General features: G+C 45.1%; 1 protein-coding gene across 1 annotated transcript in view; it reads left to right on the forward strand.

Moving 5' to 3' along the window:
* The first annotated feature begins 7,669 nt into the window (after positions 1–7,669).
* The window catches only part of LOC138728063 (uncharacterized), a 35,255-nt gene continuing 19,346 nt past the window's right edge, over positions 7,670–23,578 (forward strand). Inside the window, exon 1 of the mRNA XM_069871082.1 lies at positions 7,670–7,792. Within this exon, the coding sequence (XP_069727183.1) occupies positions 7,715–7,792 (78 nt within the window). The 5' untranslated portion in view covers positions 7,670–7,714. The remainder of the gene's footprint in view (positions 7,793–23,578) is intronic.

Here is a 23,578-nt window from a genome sequence, read left to right on the forward strand (position 1 = left end):
ACCACCAGTCATCTCCAACATGTTGTGGCAGCTGCCAACAGCTCAGGACACACAGGACCAGGCGATTACATAGGTGACCCTTAGGCAGGTGAGCTGTGTAGCAGCCAGAAACGTGAAGCGCATCTCTAAAAGAGAAACCTCCTCCAAACACAAAGATTAATATTTTCACTGTGATTTGTTACTTATTTTAAAAGCCGTTCTACATAACGAAGCTTACAATAAAATTTCTGGATGAACAGCCATTGTACAGCAGATATACAGGACAAGTCACAAAGAGGGACTACAGACAAAGGCAAGCACAACTCAGACTGTTTACACCTCGGAAAAGCTCAGCCAGCACCAGATGCTTTGTTATCCTCGTCACAAAACACCTTGTAACCATCGGGGTCATGAATAACCGTTCTCTCCTGTACAACCCACACCCAAATATTAGAGTATTTTGGCTTCAAAGCCCTTTTGTACCCCTGCATTGGGCACAAACACACACACAGAGCCACACACACACAGAGCCACACACACACCGCGAGAACCCGGCAGTAAATGCACAGCAGAAGGAGCAGTATGGAAACAGCTGGGTTTGCTCAAAACACCAATACCAGGAGGGCCAAGGGGCTGTCCTGAGGGTCCTGGGGCCGAGGCTGGGCAACTCCCTGCGCCCGCAGAGGCACCTAAAGGCCCAGGTGGCTCCAAGCACCCTGGCTGGCAGGGAGGGGGAGACAGAAGGCGGGAGGGGGAGACGGGAGAAGGAAAGGAGACGGGAGAAGGAAAGGAGACGGGAGAAGGAAAGGAGACGGGAGAGGAGGGAGAGGGAAAGGAGACGGGAGGGGAGGGAGAGGGAAAGGAGACGGGAGGGGAGGGAGAGGGAAAGGAGGGAGGGGAGACGGAGGAAGGGGAGACGGAAGAGAGAGAGGGAAATGAGACAGATGACAGACGGTGATAAGGGAGGGGAGAGGAGGAAAGGAGACGGAGGGGAGAGGGAGAGGAGGAAAGGAGACGGAGGGGAGAGGGAGAGGAGAGGGGACAGAGAGGAAAGGTAGAGAGGAAGAGAGGAGGGAGAAAGGAGATGAGACAGAAAGAAAAGAGCGAGGGAAGGGAGGGGTAGACGGAGGTGTGACGGAGACGAGAGAGGGAAAGGAGACGGGAGAAGCAATGGAGGGGAGGGACTGCAGGGAGGGCAGGGGGAGAGGGGGTACGGAAGGTGGGCCCGGAGGGGAGAGGGGACGGCGGTCACCCAACCCCAACCCCCCCCGCCCCGCAGACCTGGGCCCGCCCGCCTCCGGCCCGAGACGTGGCGGCGCGCGGGAAGGGGCGGCGCGCGGTGCGGCGCGGATCGCGCTCCCCCGGCAGCGCGCGCGGCCGGAACGTTCCGGGGCGGGGAGGGCCTGGCGGGGCGGGGAGCGGCCACGGGACCCTGTCCAGCTCCCTCGAGTTAAGATTAAACCCAACCCAAACCGTTCCATAGAAACATAGAACAGTTTGGGTTGGAAGGGACCATAAAGATCATCCAGTTCCAACCCCCCTGCCATGGGCAGGGACACCTCCCACTGGATCAGGCTGCCCGAGGCCCATCCAGCCTGGCCCTGAACACCTCCAGGGATGGGGCAGCCACAGCTTCCCTGGGCAACCTGGGCCAGGGCCTCCCCATCCTCACAGGAAAACATTTATTTCTAATATCTAATTCTTTCTAATTATTTAATATCTAATATGTTGTATCCTCAACATAAGAAGGAGATGGAGCTGTTGGAACCAGTCCAGAGGAAGCTACAAAGATGATCTGAGGGCTGGAGCACCTCCCATACAAGGACAGGCTGAGAGAGTTGGGGTTGTTCAGCCTGGAGAAGAGAAGGCTCCAAGGAGGCCCTAAAGTGACCTGCCAGTACCTGAAGGGGCTACAAGAAAGCTGGGGCGGGACTGTTCACAAAAGCTTGTGGTGATAGGACTAGGGGTGATGGGTATAAACTGGAGAGGGGCAGATTTAGAGTAGACATAAGGAGGAATTGCTTCACCATGAGAGTGATGAGGCCATGTCTAGCACTGGGCATCCCAATGTTCCTTCGGGATGCTAGGAACGGCCACATCAGAGTGGCATTTCACACTACTGTTTCCTCCTGCACTTAGGCTGGTGGGTTTTGCTTTTCTAGATTTTTTTTCCATTAGCACAGTGGCTTACCTTGGTTACATTGGGATTATTTGGGGTTGCTGAAGAGTTTGTTGGTTGGGTAGATTTTACTCCTAACCTTGCTAGTCTCCATATGGACCAGGATGTAAATGAGTATGGAAAACCAAACCAAAGCATCTTTTTTACCTATTAGTCTCCCACATGGCACCAAGCCCCCCGGCTACAGGAATAACCACTTGTTTAAATACTACAGCCCAAGCACAGCACAAAGCTGCAGCAGGCTTAAACAGGCTGAACAAGAAAAAGAACCCTTCATACTGAAAGACGCCTATTATCAGTAACATAAGTTTTAGCGCAATAGGAAAAGTAAATGGTAGATGTCTAAAAAGCCAGAAAAAATTGTCCAACATTAACACAAATGATGCCTTTAAGTACAGTCTCCTGTAAATTTGCAGGAGACTTCTTTGCGTAAACAGCAGTCTCTGTCTCCAGCAGAGAAATAGCCCATGACTTATCCCAAAGTCTACTTAAGTTCCTCTTGCAGAACACTTTTTTATTCTTCAGAAATCAGAAAGTACCACAGCAAGTCCTTTAACCACAGCCAGCAGCAATATTCTTCCACCCTGCAACTAGCCTGCATATAGGAGTTGTTCTGCCACCTCATCCCCATGTCAGCTCTCTCAAATCTTAATGGAAATTGTCTTTTTCAGGAACCTATTGGGCCTTGCCCCTAAGAGGGGAAGGCAACTTTATTCATCTTTGCTCTGGCGTTAGAAAAAATAAAATAGATATAGAATGCCAAATTAAAGACCCAAACTAACAATTAAAACAGGGAAAGACAGACTGTTTGCAGAGTTACCTATCTGGCAGGGTATTTTTGTGACTCAGTCTATGTGTGTGTAAGACTTGCACTAACAGAAGAGGAAGAGTCAGGTAAGGGAGAAAGGCTCCATACTCTGCAGAAGCAGAGGGTGGCACTCTCTGCACAGCACAAAGCCCATGCACAGTGCTCTCCAGTTACAGCTATTATAGCTACAGACATGTTTTTCTTAATATTTCCTTACCAGAGATCTTGTTCACTAACCACTGACAAAACCATGTTCCAGTTCCCTGTGCTTATTGCATATTTTTCTGCATACATATTTTTATTATTTGGTGTCACTCAGTCTGCAAAATCTTCATTAAAAAAGAAACCTGTGCTAACCATATATAAATAGCTCTGTTACTGGCACACTGCAATCAGGCATCCAGCTCTCCTCTCACAGCCACTGAGGGAAAATATAGTTTTATATTAAATACAGGCTATGGAACTAGAATTCAGCTCTTCAGAAGTATGCTTTATTAAAGACTATCTTAGTATTTTATTTACATCTTCTATTTACTTATAAATTTTATGTATAATTGTGAAACATTTATACAGCATTCTACCTAAGCAATTTTTAGCATGTCTGTTCTAGCATGGATAAGTATTTAAAGTGTTTCTTTCCTGACTCATTTCTATAAACAGGGGAGACACTCAGATGCAACTGTGGCGTGCCTGATAAAACAACGTAGCTCATAATGGATTTAATCAACCTATACTCTGTGTAAGAGAAGGCTGGGCAAGCATAAAAAGCCATGTTGTGTAACCAGAACGTTTGCATATGAGAGCTCTTGTGTGCAGAGAATAAGCTAAGATTAAAGGTCTTGTTACTGAAGTATCTTGCCAATGGCCTCCTCCTGTTGAAAGCTGGGTTCAATTTGGTCACACCAGCTGTTTTAAAAAACAGAAACTGCTAAGAGCTGCATTCATTTCTGTAGGACATTCCACTATAGTTTCCCTAGGTGAGGAGGGTTACTTTTGGTATCAGGATGCCTCACATATTTAAGGAAATTGATTCAGAAAGGTCTCTTTCCGTGTATCTGTGTGCACGTGTGTGTGAGAGAGAATGGATAGAAATTACTGGGGTTTAGTGGTTTCAAGCTTAGCTTTCCCACAGTAAATGATTTTTGCTGCCAGCCTGGAAGCAGTAAGTCTCTACTTTCTTTTTCTGGAAATTACTTTCCCGGCCTGAGGCTACTGGTTAAGAAAATGCTGCCATTACACACACAAGTCCTATCCACTAACTTCATAAATCCACTGAACTGTCATGCTTGCTTCAGCATTCCAAGAGCCCTCAAAATGGCACAGTACAGTAGGTGATGTCGGCCAGTCCTTGGAAGGACTTGCTAAAACAGCATGGAAACCTTGACTTTTTCAACAAGGAGGTCAACACAGAGAACAGGACATTTACGTCCATAACAATGTCTCAATGAGTGTGGAAGAGGCTTAGCCTTGTCTCTCCAGGGATTTGCATAGCTGTGCTTGCATCTCCCCTTCCCAATGCAGAGTGGGAATGGGGTACGACTCTGATCTGGGCTGCGTGGCAACTACCTGCGGTGTGGAGCTTTAGAGCAAAAGACAGGGAATAAAGAGTAGGCAGGAAGCAAAGCCCCTTTTACCCTTTCTTGATCCTTCCCATAAATCTATTCCTGACCTACCTCCAGCTGCTTTGCATGGCTCTCTCTTGGGCAGCTGGGCAAGATGCTGTGGGAAGCCAGCTCACCAGCTAGATGGTCCCTGGAAGAGGCACTAGAAGCCCTGCTTGTAGGCTTGGTGCATGACTTGCAAGCCTTGCTTCATGGCTGTTACCTTCAGAAGGCCATCGGACACTTTTTGGTGCTAGTCTCCTATGCTGCCTGGTGTGGGAAGTTGCCCGTGCCCATACAAAGTCCCACTGCTTACTCACAGAGAGAGCTCATAAATGTAAAACATAATCTTCACAAAAACTATGGCTTGAAAGGGTCACCACTCTGAGCTGAAAATACTTAAGAGCAGACCGCTATAAGTTTGATCCTTAATTCTAGATGCTAAGTCACTGGGAAGCCATAGTGAGGAAGTTTTGTGTGGACAGGTCCTGCTAGCAGAGAGAGGCTGAGATAAGGGAACAAAGACATATTGACAGAATTTGCTAGGCCAAGAACAGAGTACACACAAGCATGAGAAATCAACAGACATTTGTGTCTGTGCCTCATGCTCAAGGTCTACAGCTTGGAACGGCAACATAGCCCACACAGCAGCCTCTCTGCCCCGAAAGGATTACGGGTACTTGCACTCAGATGACCCCTGGAAAGGAATCCAAATAACAGGGATGTAAGATCCTTAAAACGAGAACTGCATTGCTAGACTTGGCCATGTTCTCTCTCTTTCATTCAGATATTTTTATATTATTATTCCAGCCCTGTCCAAGTGAAGAAAAAAAATCACTTTTTGAATATCTTTTCCTGCTAGCTAGTCCTTGACTTATGTCCTCAACAACTGTGCATTAACATACAGAAACAGCAGATGGAATCTCTGTGTTTACTTCTGTCACACTCAGCCTCGTGGAAAAGAAGTAGATTTCTTGTTTCAGGGATTTTTCAAAGCTTAACATGCATTTATGGTGACATCGCCCTGAGATTTAACTGTGAGTGTTAAGAAAAGCAATGCACCACAGCACTGTGCTACTGAGACCAGACTGCCCTTCAGGCAGAAGTGTTCTGCTTGGAAAAATCCCTTTCCTTTCAAAAAAAAGCCTTTTGCCAGAGATGCCAAGCATCCTGGGTTATGTATTTATTCAGAATAGATATAATGTAGTTATATATGCTTTTTCAGTTGACAGGTAATTCAAAGAGATATTACCCAGGAGGAGCAAAATGTAAATGTGAACATGAGCAATCACAGTAAATAACTGACAAGGTCATAGCCTAGGAACACCATTTACACAGAACTTGCCCTGAAAAGAAAAGGGTGAAATAAGAATTGGCCACAGAAAGAATTATTTACATCTTCTGCCTTCAGTGCAAGAAGGATAAACAACCCAATTAAGCTGTCGAGATGTTCCTTATGTGCCCTTCCATTGAAGGGCTATTTCTGCATTAGCGCACACAGATTTCTCAGGGAGGCAGTGTCGTCCAAGAGGGCAGTGAGCCGCAGGAATCCTGTCCCTGCTTCTCTCTCAGCCTTGGGCTAATCATCTCATTACTTTTTCTAGGTGCCCACCGTTTGCACAGTCATGGATAACAGGCAACATCATCTCACAAGCACTACAAGGATCACCTGGATATCTGTTTTCCTTCTTTGGGAGGACCTCAAACCCACATAGCAGGTGAACAGCCCTGGATTGCACGAGCCCAGTGCCAGTGCGCATTCAATGCAAGACTGCTGCCTCGGTGCAGGCGTTCAGCCTCTCCCACTTTCATTACAAAATATACATTCAAGACGTTTTTTCCAATTTACACAATTAAATGATGATATGGAAAATCAATCCAAAGTACATTCATGCATTTATGACAAAAACCGGTTTTCTTAGACATCAGTCCTCCCACTTCACGCTTGTTATATGCACCCACTTGGACACCAACTGAAGGTATTAGCCATTTTTTTCCTATTGATTACACTGCCCTCTGAAAACCAGGTTAATCTCTGCTCTTTGGGAAAGAGGAATTCAGGAACTGGGATGCCAGTGCAGCCCAACAGCCTGGCTAGTTCATTGTCCCTTTTCCAGTAGTGGCTGGCACAAGAATTTTCTGGGAAAGGTGTAAGAAACCACGTAACAACCTGCTGCTTGGCAGATTCCCCTCCCACGCCAGACAGTTAGATCTGGATCTCTGAGGGCTCCTTGTGCTGCTTACTGTGAGGGGGAAATGAGCTACAAAAAAAGCAGCTCCAAGTGTAAAACCACGGTATTTTGTCAAAGACTTTTACTTTTAAAATAGATTACTGCAGCTCTTCCTACAGAATGGAATAATTAACTGTAGCTGGCAATGTTTTCTGCCAGCTACAAGGGCAGAACAATTTTGGTTGCTGGGATCTGTGGGGCTGCCTGACACTCATTGCAGTGAGTGGTGTGACTGGATGGGGGACAGGAGAGGGCCTCCTCTGCAATACCAGAAGGCTGCCTCAGCAATGAGGAGTACCCCCGGCTCTCCAGAAAGGTTGAGTGGCACCTGTACCCCAACAGCTCGGTTTTGTGCAGCTCCTTCTCACTGGGCTCCCCAAGATGCCCTGCAGCGTGGCTTCCCCGTCCTTTGCTCTGTAGTCAGATGAATCATGGAATGGTTTGGGTTGGATGGGACCTTAAAGCTCATGCAGTTCCAACTCCCTTGACGTGGTCAGGGACACATCCCACCCCATCGGGTTGCTCCAAGCCCCATCGCACCTGAACCCCTCCAGGGATGGGGCAGCCACCTATGCCAGCGCCTCACCGCCCTCATCGCGAAGAATTTCTTCCAGCTGAAGCTGGGGTGACTTTTCCAAGCCCCGAGCCTTTTCTTATTTCCTATTCCTCTGACATTCGCTGCCTGGGCTGCGGCAGGACCGGCTTTGCTCCCGGCGCCGGGACCCCAGCCCCCTCCACCTCCCCTCCGCGCAGCGGGAGCCGCTTCCCCGGCAGGAGCCCTCTCCGGCGGGGCTGCTCGGAGGGCTCGGCCGCAGGTGACCCCCGGGGGAGGGCAGGGAGCGAGGGGCGGGGAGGCCGGGCTCGGGGGGTCGCTCTCAGCGGCGCCCGCTCGGCAGCGCTCGGCTCGGCTCTCACCATGCTCCGCAGCCGCCCCGCCGCGGGGCTCGTCCTGGCGGCCGCCGCCGCGCTCTGCCTCGGCGGGGCGGGAGGAAAGGTAACCCCCGGGCTCCGGGAACCCCGCGGGGAGAGGGAGCCCCGGGACGGAGGGTGCGGGATGCTCCGGGGAAGGCGAGGGGAGCCTCGGGAAGAAAGGCGCGGGATGCAGTGGGGGTGCCCGGGCGAGGGGAGCCCCGGGAGGAAGGGTGCGGGATGCTCCGGGGGTGCCCGGGCGAGGGGAGCCCCGGGAGGAAGGGTGCGGGATGCTCCGGGGGTGCCCGGGCGAGGGGAGCCCCGGGACGGAGGGTGTGGGATGCTCTGGGGGTGCCCGGGTGAGGGGAGCCCCGGGACGGAGGGTGCGGGATGCTCCGGGGGTGCCGCGGCGGGGGCTTTGCCCTCGGGGCGCGGGGGCGCTGCTTTGGGGCCGGCTGGGGCTCCCCTCGGGGATCCGAAGGGACACGGGGCTGCGGGAGCCTGGGTCACCGTCGCTTCAACACAGCCGGACCCGAAATCTAGTGCGAGCCCCGTGCGAAGCGATAGAGCAGCTTTTCCAGCAGAGATCAGAGTGCTCGTCCAAAGGCATCGCTAACGAGGGGCATAAGGAGTCCAAAGAAACCACCTTGTGCTGTGTCACTTGTCTCCTGTCCCGTACACCTCGTCTGTAGGATGGGTAGCAGGTGAACAGGGCAGCCTGAGCAAGTGGGATGGGTTGGAACTGGATGATCTTTAATGTCCCTTCCAACCCAAACTGTTCTATGAGTCTATGAAATGACAGCTGCGGATCTCAGGGCAGGGATCTGGGGCAGTTGGGGAACCAGAGTGGTGATGGAAAGGCAGACAAAGAAGCCCCATGGAGTACCTGCCACTAGGAACGGCGACAGAGGGAACTCTCACTGTGCTTTGGAGGGGTGAGCAGTCCTGGTCCTGCTGAAGTGAGTGGGACTTTTCCTGTGGACCCTGTTAGGAGCAAGATTTCACAATTCTCATAGGGATTCTCAGATCTGGATCTGTAGTGGCAGGAGCCACGACACTGTAAGATAACAATATTCCATACATTTATATATTTTGTTACGTGTATATGTTATAAAGAATAGAGGTAGAGAGTTGCTTTCCCTGTGGAAAACAGCATTGTAATTCTGCCCGATACACCAACTCCCTGCCACAGCACATATGAACACAGCAATGATTTTGCGGTTGAAACAAAGATGTTTTATCTCGCTCTGGTATCCTAGTGAAGATAGCAGTGAGAACTTCTTAATTAAGCCACATTTATGGCACCGAAGTACTAAGTATGAACTTCATGAGTGTGTGCGCTTAAATCTATTGAATTGTATGGCTCTGGAGTTTTGTCTTTTGTTTCTCTTTTAACTCAGAATTGTATTGTGCAGCCTGCAAGCTTTCCCTCTCCTGTTGGGTTTGTTACTAGAAGTGAACAACTCTCTCATCCAGCTGCATACTTCTGTTATTAAACTACAGAACTTGCTTGCTGCCCTAAGTTATTACATCCTTCCTGTGCTAGTTTTGTTCTAACCTTGCCTGTACAGCAATGAGGTGGACCAAGTATTCCCTGTGTGGTGTTCCTTTGGGTGCAAGTGCTGATTGTGGGACATCAGCAAGCAGTATAATTTTTGTTTGATTTTTCTTTTTTTCTTTTTTTCTTATCCAACTTCCGCTGTTCTCTGTCTCCAAAATCTGGACTGTTTCATTTCCCACCAGGCAGTACCTGAACTAGTTAAGTATTGACCACCAGCACTATAGAAAAGAAACCGCCCCATTAACAAAGAAGCAGCAACCTCTTTCATACTTCCCCAGACTTGACTTCTTGCTCCATCACTTCTTATTTTTGATCACATTGTTTATAGTCTCTTAGCTGCAGGACAATTTCTTTTGCAGAATGAAATTTAGGCATTTTCTACAGCTTATCTTCCTAAATTTGACAGAGGGAAATTTGTGAGTGCAGACACTTGTGTACATCTCTTGCTCCCTGGTTTTATTTCTTTGAGTAAGTTGCACTTGCTATTCACTCATCAAGAACTGCACTATGCTGCGTAGGCTTCATTATTTTTATCTTTTTTGGCTACGTTCTGATCTGTTGCTGTGCTAGTAAAAAAACACGCATCCCACTCTAAGTTGGTGGTTCAAATGTAGTTCAATTTAGCAGTTGAAAAAAGGTATTCAAAGGTTTATGATAAATTAATTGTCTTCTGGCTTAGAGTTAATATAAAAACATAACAAACTCTTTGGCAAGGGCAAATCTGCGTGAGATATAGAAAACGGAATTATTCTTTTCATCTAGGAAGGTGGTCTCTGGCAGTCAGAGTTGAGGAACTTTGGAATGCTGTGAGGTAGAGTGGATGTTTGAAGCATGTTTTGTGGCAAAATGAGGCTCTCTCTGGAATCCTTCACCGAGTATTACAGCAACAGGAAAATAGGAAGTAGATCAAATGAAAGAAAATTTGAAGATAAGGTGTATGATGCTTCCTCCTATGTGTCTGTATCAGATGGAACAAGATGTGCAGATAAGTGGCTTGTTTTCCTGAGGGAAGAATGTAAGCTTGATGAAAGATTAACATAGTCAAAATTATGTCTCTGTATGCCCCTAAAATATTATCTGTTTTAATCAAATCCCTGTGGAGGAAGTCTCTACGCCAGTGCCATCTTCTATCTGGTATCTTTGTTTCGTTTGCTGACTTTAAGAAAAAAATCAAGCCTTTCTTGTCTCTCTTAAAAGAAGAAACCTTAGCAATCCTAGACCCTGTCGTGAAAGTCTTAGTCCTGCTCCTAGTGAGGACTATGGCAAAATTCCCACTGGTTTCAGAGGGAGCAGGATCCTTCCCAAGATCAGTGAAGGATTGGAGAAAAAAAATCAACTACTAAAATATGCACTTCAATTAGCAAAGAATGTGACCTGATTAGTAAAGTGTATGAAATTTCAGCTATTAAATTCTACGGCCCTGATCAACAAAGCACGCTGCACAATTGGCAATGTATCCAGAATCTCAACTACTGTACTAGTCTCCTGCCAGATCAACCAAGCATGCAGCTGAATCAGTAAATTATGCAACTGGAGCAGCAAAATATGCACTCCTCATTGGGGTGGAAGGATATGGAAATTCTCAAATATTTTCAATTGACACACAATAGGTCTGTTATTGGTCAACCGCTGCCTTAAGAAAAGGGGAGGCAAAATACGCAACTTTTATCAAGCCTCTCCAGACAAATGCTGGAGTAGAAAAGGACGTCCCTCAAACAGCTCAGCATCTGCAAGCAGCAGCCCCTTTCTTTACCAGATGTACTGCACATCTGGTTCCAATTCCAGCTGCTGCCAGGTGTGGGGGTTATTTTAGTAAAACTTGTAGAGATTTTTAGGTCTAGGTAGTTTTTGCTTTACAGGTCATGTAAAGCACTATATAAGTGCATCGGACTATCTTTCTGTCTCAAGAAACAAATCCAATCAAGACAAACAAGGCACCTTTCAAGGAATCTAAAAGTTTTGTTGGCAATGAACTTAATATCTATTAATCTCTTCGCTGTTTATGAAAATATGCCGTACTTTGGGAGTAGGAAAACAATATGTCTTTCCTATTTTCTTTTTATCTTGATTAATTACCATATATTGCTTCCTATTGTGTTTACAATGTATCTTGACAGGTATTTACTGTGTGGAGGGTTTGGATCTTTGGCCAGTTTGGGGATTGGCTATATTCATATAGCTTGAGCTGTTTCTCCCTAGCTTGAGCTTGTTCTCCCTAGCTTGTGTGCTTTAAAAATCCAGCTGCAGCAGCTGGTCCTGATTTTCAGAAGTTTTTGCTTGAAATTAGTATTTTTGTTTTATACAGAAGATCTGCAAAGGTCCTATTTTAATAAAGATGCAGTTTCAGGATTTCTGTAAGTGGGGTTTTTTTATGTCTGGAAGTAAACTCTGTAATGCTGCCTGTGCTCAAGGTAGGCATGAGAATTGCTTTGCTTTACTGCGCTGTTCACCTTAGCACCCAGAAGCCTGAAACATTATTTGAGTCTAAGAAATACCTTGGCTTGGTTTTGTTGCTTTTTTAATTCAATACAGTTGATACATAAAACCAGCTTGCATTGAACTTCTTATGTACTAAATTTCTGTCTCGTTTCCAGGTCAGTTCATTGAATGATCCTATTTAGTTGTTTCTCCTGTCTGAAATATTTCTTACTGAGTCCAGAGCAGTGCCCTTAAAACATAATTGATTTGGGTCATCGAACCTTTATTTTTCATGCATGTTAGTTTGCATCCTGCCACTGGTCTGACTGGTATTTCAATTAGAAAAATGCAGGCGGATTTCTTCTAGAGGCTAAAGTTCACGCAGAGTCTCTGGCGAAATAAGATCCTGGAGTACGTATCCCTGGAACCAGGCAATAATTTGTAACTTTTTTTTTTAATTCTGTGTCTGGCCAGAATGTTGTAAATCTGGCGCTCTCTTGTTAGCTTCACGCTAAGCAGCAATAATGTCCACAGTGTTTTAGTCCTGATAATTCTAATTACTGGAGCACTGAAGAAACTGAAAGCTGAGAAGATGGTTGAGGCTGGCCTCAAGTCCTGCACAGCACATGGATTCTCTCTTTGTAGAGATGATCCAGAATTCTCTCCTTTGCCAAGGCCAGCAATGGAAGCAGCAGCCAGGGTAAGAGGAGTAAGGCAGTGGCAGAGATTTCTGGAATGACGTGGGTAATCTTTATGCAGAAGGAGCTAAAAGAATGCAATACCACTGCAGATGCCAACCATCCTTGGGATGAAAATGCTCAAGCAATTTTTGTTTCTTTACTATCTAAGTAGGTTGAAGCAAACAATCCTGTTGCACTGGTTTAAAAAGCCCTAACAAATAAACTTTCCTGTGGCAACCAACAATTACTATTCTCTCCATCTGCCTCTTTGCGTGGCAAGCTAGGAACGGCAGTAAAATCTTAAAGTCTCTTTCTGCCTGCCTCCCTTTCCTCTTAAAAAAAAAACAACTCGTGGCACGTTTCATACCAGAGAGGCTGCCCAGCAGCAGGTCTGGTGTAGTAATTTTTTCTTTTACACACTATTATTGTTACAAGGTCAGACTATGCACTGATATCTCAGGTCTACAAATAATAAATAATCAGCTTGGTGGTTAGATACTTCTTTGAGTATGGGAAGTAATAAATAGAAAAATAACCCTCTTCTACTTGTACTAATCCATGGCAGCAGGAGGGTGGAGTACGGACAGGAAACTATAGGGTTTTGCATCAATATGTGGAACAATTATACAGAAGTAGGGAAAATCCTTACTGGCAGCCTTTGTTCTCAAACTCAATATGAGAATGTTATCGTTCCTCTTACAAGCTCTCAGCAGCAAACGGCCTGGAGGTTCATTTTGAATATCCTCACCTGTGTCATTGCCAACCAGTTTTGTGAGGAGAAAAGGATAATTTGCCTGTATTCCCTTTCTATATTTCTTGGAACCTACTGGAGCTCACAGAAGTCACTTGGGCCTTCAGGAGGATTTAAGTCGGGCCATAAGTAGTGCTGGTTTGGATTAGTAACGATGTACAGAAGACGACATCTATATTTGGGTTTGGGTGGAGTCTTCTCCTTCATGGTAGAGGAGTTGGTAATGCTTTTACAACACCTTTCATCAGAGGATTTCAGAGTTTCACAAATATCTAATTACAAAAACTATTAAATTATGTGAAATCCTTGGTCCTGGGGGAGTGCAGGCAGCACCATTACGCTTCAATGTAAAGCAGGGGTGGGTGGTGTTCAAAGTGGCAAAACAAAAGCAAATTTACCACATGCAAGCCATAACCTGCTGTGCTATCTCATTTTCATCCAGTGTTTTATTCTTCTCATTTCTTTATATTAGCAGCCAGGTTGCAACATCAAACCACCTAAACAAAATGGGCTGGGACAAGCCTCCATTCAGAACTACCATCAGCTCTGAAGAAGGGATTTTTGGAAGTTCCCTGATCCCTTATGGCTCTGTTTCCCTAGTGTTTGTGTTACATTATTCTGGTAAGGAGTAGCACTGTAGCAGGGGTTGGGCGCCAAGGATGCCATTAAGGACAGCTTCTTGGATAGAGGAGATTAAATACCTCTGAAAATCCAACCTGATCCAAATCCCAGAAAGATATTGCTCAACCTTTTCAAGGAGGGTGTGCCTGCGATTTAAATTGGGATTAGCAATGGGAGATCTAATCCACTCATTCTACCTAAGTCCAACCCTCTCCTCGTCTTGGTTATCCTACTGTTTTGAATGACTGTTTTAAGATTTTAAGAGGCGGAGGAGGCTTTACTGTTAGAACTGAGACGTGAAGTCCCTGCTGCAGATCCCCTTGTCTTCCTCCCTGTGTTATAGATCTGCATGGGTGGGCTGTTCAGGTGAATCTAAGACCTCACTATTTGAATGCAGAGGCCTCAAGGAGTTGCTCATCAATACCAACTTTTAATGCAAGTGTAGCAGACTGAGCACTTTGATTTGCCTCTGAAATCAACCATAACTTATTCCAGGTTTCCTGGTTGAAACTTGAATGAGGAAGAAGAAAGGATGTCTGCAAAGCAGATTTCTTTGGAAAAATAAATGGCTCCCCAGTTGGGACCCTATAAAAACAAACCTAGTGCTTAGTTTTTCCTCTGGCTGCAATATCTGTGATACTTTTCTCTGCTTCCTTCCCCACCCTCCCTGCTGTGCCCTCATGCTCTCTCCTTATGTGTGGGCAATAAAGTAAAATTTACAAGCATCCTGCTCTCTGAAACCCTTGCAAAGGTGGAATCCTGGAAATTTCCTCTGGCAGAGTGCACTAATCCCGGAACAACGAGGTGGGGAAAAGTGCTGCTGTTTGTACACCATCCAAAAGTAAGGATGTGCGTTCAGACTGTAACAGACCTCTGAATGGTCAGCCTCAGCTGTGAGGCTCATTGAGAAGTCTGGTTAAAAATATTGCATGAAAGGGAGAGGGATTTTTTTTTTGTTTGCTTTTTAAGGATCACTGTCCATGTCTTCTGCATAAGCCCTCTCACCTGCTAGTGGCATTTAGCGAAACAACAACCTGGTTCCCAAAGAGTTGCAGTAACAACTCTGCAGCGTGCTGGTGGTGATACAGAGTGTTTGCAGGTTTTGACTTTCACATGTGGAATGCTTCTTTCTCCATATGTTTGTACAATAGACTCCCAACATGTGAAACATCTGACGTGTCTAGATGAAACAATAGGGTCATGCAGCTGGAAATCCAAGGACAAACAGCTCTCTTTTTTGCAAGGCCAATTTACACGTATATTATATGTGTGTTTTGTTTGCTTTTTAAGATCCAAAATTTATTTCCTGGGAACTGGCCAGCAGAATTTGCATGGGATTGCCTTTCAGTTCCCTTTTCTCTTGTTTCTGGTACTTTCAAACCAAAACAAAGCGTTTTGGGGCACTTAAGCTACATATGGATTTCATTATTTAAATCTCCCCCACGTATTTGGGAGGTTATATATATAAAGTTACATCAGGAACACTAGTTTTACAGATTCCTATGAACACACATAGGTTGCTCAATGGACTTTCATACTGAACTCTATGAGCAAACTTTTACTGCAGCACTATAGCTTTTGTTTTGCTATATATTTAATCTGTTTTCCAAGGAGTTCAAGCAATCTGACCATGTTTTCTAATCTTTAATTTGAGCTGCTTTGGCCTGTTCAGTTTATAGAAAATGAAAACCAGATTGATCTTCTGGAAAATCCCTCGTCAGTTCCCACCAACCCTATTGTTTACTGTTAATTTTTACTACGGTGTGTTGTGTATGCTTTGTTAATGAGAAAATAAGAACTTGCTCTAATCGAAAGAAGACCTATGCTGACCTATTAAAACCCTGAAGCAAATGACCATGGCATCTTGAAGGCTTCATTACACTGCCTTACTTTTATTTATGATGGTCCGGTCCCATCATATTCGTGATTATTTGCCTGAAGAGACACTCTAAATGATGCCTTTGTTTCCCTTTCTAAAGCTTTACATGGTTTTGTATGTTTAAATGAGGGTGTTTTCCACAAAAAAAAACCAACAAAAAACCCCAACTAGATCAGGGATAGTAGCTTTGTATAGATGTAGGATCTTATTTGATGTGGCATCTTGCTTCTGTATTGGAGAATCTCTATTTGTCTGTTGAATGTCCAGTCACAAGAGTTAGCTCCCCTTTTTATCCCCTTCAAGAATTAGTCTGAAAAGTCCACAAGAAAAAGCTGGTTGTTGGTGTGAATTCTAGCACTCCCTGGTGGATGTTACTTTAGATACGTTATGTGCTTCCTTAGCTGTGAAAGCTAACATTGGGATGAAAGGGGAAAGACAAGGCTCAGACTGCTCTCATAACGACCTGTCTCACTTGCATTTGTTGCATGAACATAGCATGATAAATTATGAGATACTAATGACAGGTTTCTGTTTAAAATAATTCTGCTTTATGAGTGTAATAGTTACAGTCCTCAGGGGACGCTGCCAAATCAAGTGGGTCTTTCCAAGCCCTGGATTTGCATATTTTAAACGGATTTTTCAAAACATTTCATTGAAAAGCAGTCTGGCTTTTGTCCCTTTCAGGCCAAGGTGGGAAGAAGGGAATGAATATTGCAATGTGGGGCTGCAGTGAGGGATGAAGAAGAGTTCAGAGTAAGACCTGGGACTTAGTTTCTGGTAAAAGCACCTGGATGCAAGACTATCAATGAAATTAAAGGAAAAATTAGAAATGCCCTATACCTGGGCCTGGATCTCTTCCACAGCATTTCTATCTGCATTTCACACTCCTATCAATATTTTTATCAACTTCTAGAGCATGTACACACCTTGGCATACAACTATGACCAAGTTATCAGTGAATGTCAGGGTTACTCCTGGTCGTAAGTTCAACCTGGCAAACAGGTAGCAAAAGCACCCATAAACTGACAGGATCCTGCCAAGCCCAGAGGAAAACTACTCATTCTAAGACTTTCTGGCCTTAAAAGTGTAAATCGAAGAAAGAACTGGAAAAGGAGAGAGAACTCTGCTTAGCCAGGCTTATATAGCTATAATTTGAAAAGCTTCTTGTAGGTCAGTTCGACTCAATCTTAATTAAAGAACTGAAAGGGGAGAACTAAAACTTCTGCGTATTTATCGTATAAGGAAAGAGCAAGAATGGTTTTATCACCTTTTCAATATGCTGTGATTTCACCTGCAATGCTCAACATAGCTGAGACCCAACCCACCTTTACGTAGCTACCAACCCACCTTTGCTGAGAGGGGGAGATATTCTTTCAGCGGCCTGTTAAAACTATCCCTAACTTCTGCTCTGAATTTCCCCTTTGCAGGAAACAACTCTGGCTTATGTCTGCAGAGGGAGGCCAGCCAGATTAGCCAGCAGAGCCCTGTGCCCAGAGCTGAGTGATCTTAATTCACAGCCTCATGTGGGAATCTTGCAGACTCAAAATATCTGCAGCAGAAAATGTTGCCCACTGCTTATAAATACAGTGTAGGTTGGCATCTCCTAGTAAGGATAAACTAGTTTTGCTTCTCACTCGCATTTCCCAAAAGCAGCAGAGTGTTAGGCTGGAGGTGTTCAAGGCCAGGTTGGATGAGCCTTGAGCAGCCTCATCCAGCGGGAGGTGTCCCTGCCCATGGCAGGGGGCTTGGAATTAGATGATCTTTAAGGTCCCTTCCAACTCAAACCATTCTATGATTCCTCTGGTTGTGCCAAAGGCAAGTAGAAATGTCAAGTTACAGTGTATGCATATACTGTCGATGATGCTGCGCTGTTCCATGGGTGATTGTTTGGAGAACAGCCCCTGTTTGTGTCTCTGGGAACAAGCATTTATTTGTAAGGAGAAAAAGACATTGCATCTCTGGAGTTAAATGAGGAGGTTGTTCTCCACAGAAACTGAAGTGTGTCACTGTGCCTGGTGCTTGTTGGAGTGCCCGTGTTTGGTTTTTTTATGATTTTGCTTTTCCCCACCTCCTGTTCTCAGAGAGGATCAAGCAGGAGAGATGGTGACCTCACGGTGCAGTTATGCAATCTGCTTGAGGCCAGGTATCAAAATACACTGCAGCTGCGAAGCTGGGACCTCGTAGTGGCTGAGGGGCCCCAGCCTCCTGCCTCTAATGAGATCCCTGACCTTCTCCTGCCACTTCTTCTGCAGCTGCTTTGATTCACAGAGATTTGTTGTGGCAATGACCTGCCTAATGGCTTGGCAAGCTGCTGGAGGAAATGCTACATCTACAGACAGGCATTAGGTGCTGGCCTCAGGGATCTGGAGCAGGTGAGGATATCCTGAGCCCTGCCAGCTTCCTTCTATCCTGACAGAGCCTAGTTGCCTTTGTCCAAGGGTATACAAACATTACCATCCTCCCTGGGTTTTGTCTTCCCAGGAAGCAAGGAGAAGGTTATCTGTTCTCTGGTGAAATAGAGCAGCGCCTTCCAAACAATCTTGTTGTGATGCTTGAGCTCAGGGCTCAGCTGCAGCAAAGTCACATATGGGAAGAATAAGATGATGTCTGCACTCTGAGGCATATTTGGGCCTCCAAGTCCTGAAGTCTTGTTCAGCCTTTGCATTCTTTGCTCTAATTGCTGCACCGCTTCCCTGCTTCCTTCCTCTACTCTTCTAACTACTTTTATTTTCCTTGTCTCCTGCAGCAACAGGCTCTCCCCTTCCTACCCCGTGTATTTGTCCTCTTCAAATATCCTGTAAACCATTAAAACCAGTAGAAAAGCTGGTGATGTTTGTGAAGACAGGGCCCTGTGAGGCAGTCTGATGCGTGCCAAGAAGGAATACAAGACAAGTCAGGGTCTTTCCTGAAAATGGGATTTGCAGAGTGGAAATGTTGAATCCATAATCACTTTCATGTGGCAGAAAACTGCTGCTACCCACCACTGAAATAATAGAGCATCTGTTAAAAAAATGTGGTTTGGGTTTTGCTTAAATCCAGCAGGTTGCACCCACTTGAAGAAATACTAGACCCTTGTTTAAAAACATGAGTGCAAGTGCTCTGAGACCATAAATGTATTAAAAGCAAATGTATGCTTGGCCCAGTTTCAGAGTCCCACAACTGAACCCCCTTCAGTGCTTGCTTATGTGAATTTGCCCAGGGAGCAAGGAGCACACGTGAAGTGTGTGTGCAGTTATGTGGGAGAGGGGGACCTCTTATAGCAAGCAGGGTACTCTCTTAATTGATGAGAATGCTTTTGGAGATCTGGAAAAAAAATCATAGTTAAGAACTGGAAAAAAAGAGACTGAGACAACTCTGTCCTAATAACTAAGCAAAGTGTTGAGGATTTTTGTTATACTCTGTCAATCCCATGTCCTGATCTACTTCTACCAGGCCTGCTGCTTTGAAGCATCCAGAGATACTTGAAGAGTTGCCCTAGTACAGGATGAGAGAGTCTTCTTTTGCTGTTGTCTCATGCTTTAAACAGCAGAGCATTTTGGCAGAGGGAGAAATGGTGATTCCAAGGCATTTCCAGGAAATCTTGTACTACCAGGTGAAAAATAGGATAGCTGTGCTGCTGCTGGATCTAGTTCATGCTAATGAAAGAGAACAAACCTTGCATGTAAAGATGAGCTGAAAATGCAAAAGTAAGTAGTAACGTGCTAATTTTATAAAGTCTCTGATTAACGTTGTCCTCCGCTTGGAAGAAGTCCAACCAGTTTTGATTTCTAGATCAGTCAGCTACTGAAATAAATGTGGTCACTTCTTAAATGAACAGACTGGAGTGTTAGATCTTATTCTTAGGATAGTCTTTCCTCAGATCCTGTACTTGACAAGCATCCAAAAATCTCAGACTTCCATGGAAATACTGTGAGAGGAGAACTTGGAGCTTTCACTGGGAACCACAAGAATTGCATTTCTGGTAGCTTTGCAGCTAGTTCCAGCCACGTCAGCAAGTAAAGACTTGTCTAAAGTTTATTTCCCCCCACTAAGCTGGGAGTGTGGAATGACCAGTTCCCCTTTTCCTTCTCCTTTTCTTTTTAGAACACCAAGTTTAGCATTTTCTTTCTGCACTGGCTGAAAGTTTGGGCCACTTCCTCTTCCATTCCAGGTGGCTGGATCTGTTCAAAGGTCCTAGTGAGTGCAAGTGATCTCTAACTCAGAATGAACCCCCCACGTTCGAAGGGGAGAAGGGGGAAGTAACCGAGATACCATACCTCACCCTGCATGTTATGAGCAACTGCAAAGAGGTCGGTGGAGCCAGAGTTTTAAAGAGGCCCCTGGGGCAGAATAAAATGTGAAGGACCTGGTGAGGTAGTCTCCAAGTGCTGCGAACCCCTTGGAAGAAACACACATGTGCGTGTATATGTGCACGTAAGATGTTTTTAATTTTGGAGGGGTGAGGGATCCTAAATAAAGCTTGCTGGATTTTACCCCCACTGGTACTACAGTGAGCTCAGACGGTTAAATTTAGTCATCCAGACTGAACAATCTTGGATTCTAAGATTCCTTCTCTGTCCAGAAGCTGATCATATTTGCATATCTCTGTGGTTGCTGTTGAATCAGTTCTAAGCTGACAAGATAAGGCTACTATACAGCTGCCACATACTGCCTACTGTCCTATTCTGGCACCAGGCGGCTCCAGTGGATTCTGTATTTTAAATCAAGTGAAAAAAAAAATCTATGTGGGGAACGGATTCCTCTTTTCTACTTTAAAAAAATAGAAGAAAATCAGTAAAGGATTATTTATGTAGTGGGGCTATTTTACAGGAAGAGAGAAAAAGTAAAAGAACCTTTCAGTCAAAAGCACAGGATCATCACCAGGTAGTTTGACTTCAGAGTGATGTTTTTTAAGAGCCCAGGGACTGCATAAATAGCTTCTAACGTCACCTTCACTCATTAATCTAGTATTAAATCTTTCTAGTACAGTCTTCAAGCAGAGACCAAAAAGTCCTTTAACTTGGATAAGGAGATAATACACACCCTCCCTGAAAAGACTAATAAATGTTCAGTCAGTTTGAAAGATAGTGGATTATTCCTTCTCTGTCATTTCTAAATAGAATTGAAAGTGATGTTTTTAAGTCTGCCTGAAACTGGAAATACATGTGAGAAATGCAGAGAAGCTGAGATGTGCATAAGGCATTAATGAGGTCAAAGTGGGTTATGATCTTTGCACATCGTTTTCTTGCAAGCCTGCAGCTGGGTATCTCTGTTCAGTGTGTGGCTTGGCCCCTGACGATGTCTTAGAAATTTAGTAGCACCACTGTCTGTCTTCAGTTTCCTCTGTTGAGGCTTTCACTCTGACTCTAAGTATGCAGAGAGAGCTTGATACTTTTTGGGCAAGCATGTTATAAAAGAAAACAATCTGCATTGGACAGTTCCCAACCCAGAGAATCCGAGACTGTGGTCACACAGGAATGACAGTCATCAAGACAGACTGTCCTCCTTTCTCTTCTTCTAAAGAAATATATTTTAAAAATAAACAGTCTTTGGGATTGTGCATGAGATACACAAGCAGGACAGCATCCTTCAGGATGCTGCAGACAGCAGCTACTTGCAACCAGTGTTCACGTGAATGAAAAAAAATTGTAACTACTTCACCTATTTGGGCTTCAGCAAAAACTAGGAGCACAAATGGGCTGAGGGTTTCCCTAGCCAGTACCGCGCTTCACCTTGTTTCTACTTCTTTTTAGCAGCTCTTGTGCCCTTACAAGCTAATCCACAGGGCCACATCACCTTCTCTTACCAGCTGCATGTTGCAGTATCCTGCCCACATTCCCTCTGGGCCCCTAGCCAGAAGCATTTCTGTCTTGGAGGCAGGTCCAGCCTGAGAAACAGCCCTGCCTGCTTTTAGTGATTCAGCAGAGGCTGGTACCCATCACTGCAGGGCTCTTGTGGGCCAGCTGCAGGCTGTCACAACTCGCTGTTGATGGCTTTTTGCAAGACCCTCCTGCACGGCTTCACTCCAGTGGAAGCAGTCAGGAGGGTCTCCTGGCTTTGATGTGAAGTGCCACGAGAACTTGTCCTCTCCTGGCAAAATAAAGAGCTTGCTCCTGCGCATGCTCTAGCTCTAGTCTGGTGACTTCTTTGGCAGTAATTGCGAGCAAAGAAAGGGTGCTAATTAAATTCTTCTTGTGGCAGGATTCCCTTTAAACGTGTTGATTCCCTGACAATGTTCCTACTGGAATAATGCAGAGGCTCCAGGGCTACGTTTGTAGGAGTTGTGCAAATGGAGAGAGAGTTGAGGATTATATTACTCAGATGATGATAACTACTTTTTTCCTGTGCATATACTTGGTTGGGCCTTACAATAAATTCCCATATGGACAAAACAATTATTTTCCCCTTTTCTTGCATGGGAATTCTGCTTTTTGTCAGTTCCACTTGCTTCTCAAGAGCAATTTTCCTCAGAAGGCGGGTAGGGTACGTCTGAGCACAGCAGGCTGGAGGATCAGTTCAAGACAACTGTTTTAAACATTTGGGACTCATAGCCAGAATGGGAAGTACTGAAAAGCAAATTAACAAGACTGATAATCTGATTCTCCCTGCTTGTAATTGACCTAATTGGCGTGGGCATGTATCAAGTGTTCTTTTTTTTAAAAAAAACAACCACCTATAATTTGCAAAGATTAAAAATGTGCTAGTTTTTTTGCATGCCTCTGTCAAAAGCCCATGAGTCTATAACTTGCTGCAAAAGGGAACATCTGACTCTAATTGATGAAGCTCAACCTTCATAATGGATGATTCAAATAAACCAAACAGTTTTATCAGTCATTCAGCTGTGGATTATAAATTCATCAGAAATCCTTCCCCTCTCTCTTCGGATCTGTCTTGCATTTCCTGTCCCTTGTGGAGTTTTTTTCCTGGTGTCAGAGCAAGTCTTGAATCTTTTCAGATTCCCAAGCCATAATAAAGGAACAATTCCCCCACCAGTGTGACCTTTCAGCTGTATTTCTGGAATGCACACATTGCACAAATCCCCCCTGCCCGCGTTCAGGGATGAGGGCACCTGTTGGGACTCGGCTAGATATCGCAGCCAGCTGGCGGCCACGTGGCTTGTGGGGGAACAAGAGGCATTTGAGTCTGAATCTGAGATTCCTCATATGTGCACAGAGTCTGCCAGGTATTTCTCTCCAGATGATGCCAGATTCAAGTGAAAATTCAGGCAGGAAAGGGACCCTATCCTGAGAGCAGGAGCGAGGGATTTATGGGGGGAGGCGCTTACCCACTCAGCACTTTAGTGATTAATCTCACAAGATCCGCCGAACTGGTGGTTGCTGCTTTTGGGTGTTAACGAAGTCTTCTGGTAGTAGAGGTGGGGCTGTGAATGTCTCCAAGCGCCTTCTCAGTATCTGAAAAAAGGCAACTAGATCAGTTCACATATTCCTCAAAATAAAATCTTAACCCTCAAAACATTGCTAATTTAAGGAGGTTTGGGCCAATCTGCAATCCTCCCACATCCAGGAGTACCACCCTGTGATCGCAACAGTTCTGGTGCACATTCTGCCTCCAAAACTGGGTACATATTTTAGTTGAAAAGTTAGACACTATTTACTGTTTCTTGCTATGCAAATGTCTTATTTAAAAGTGAGGTCGAAAGGCTAGTGTGGGACAAAGCAAAAGAATGTGAAGAAAGTCAAAGAAAAGCCCCCTTTGCTTCTTGCAAGTGTAGGAGCAATCCTCTCCTTAAGGGAAGAGGAGCATATTCACTGGAAACCAGCTAGTTTTCAGTAAAGTCCAAGTGACAACAAATGTGTCTGTAATCCTGGTGTGAATTAACAAACGGATCTCAATGTTAGGATCTGTAGCCTCTTAAATTGACACAAAGTTTTGCTGTTTTCATCTGGATTTTTACCATGAATTAGCTAATTTAGACTAAACCCCCAACCTCCTACAGACAAAATCAGTAAATTTCTATTAAT

This window comes from Phaenicophaeus curvirostris, chromosome 17, assembly GCF_032191515.1.
Source record: "Phaenicophaeus curvirostris isolate KB17595 chromosome 17, BPBGC_Pcur_1.0, whole genome shotgun sequence".
NCBI lineage: Eukaryota > Metazoa > Chordata > Aves > Cuculiformes > Cuculidae > Phaenicophaeus > Phaenicophaeus curvirostris.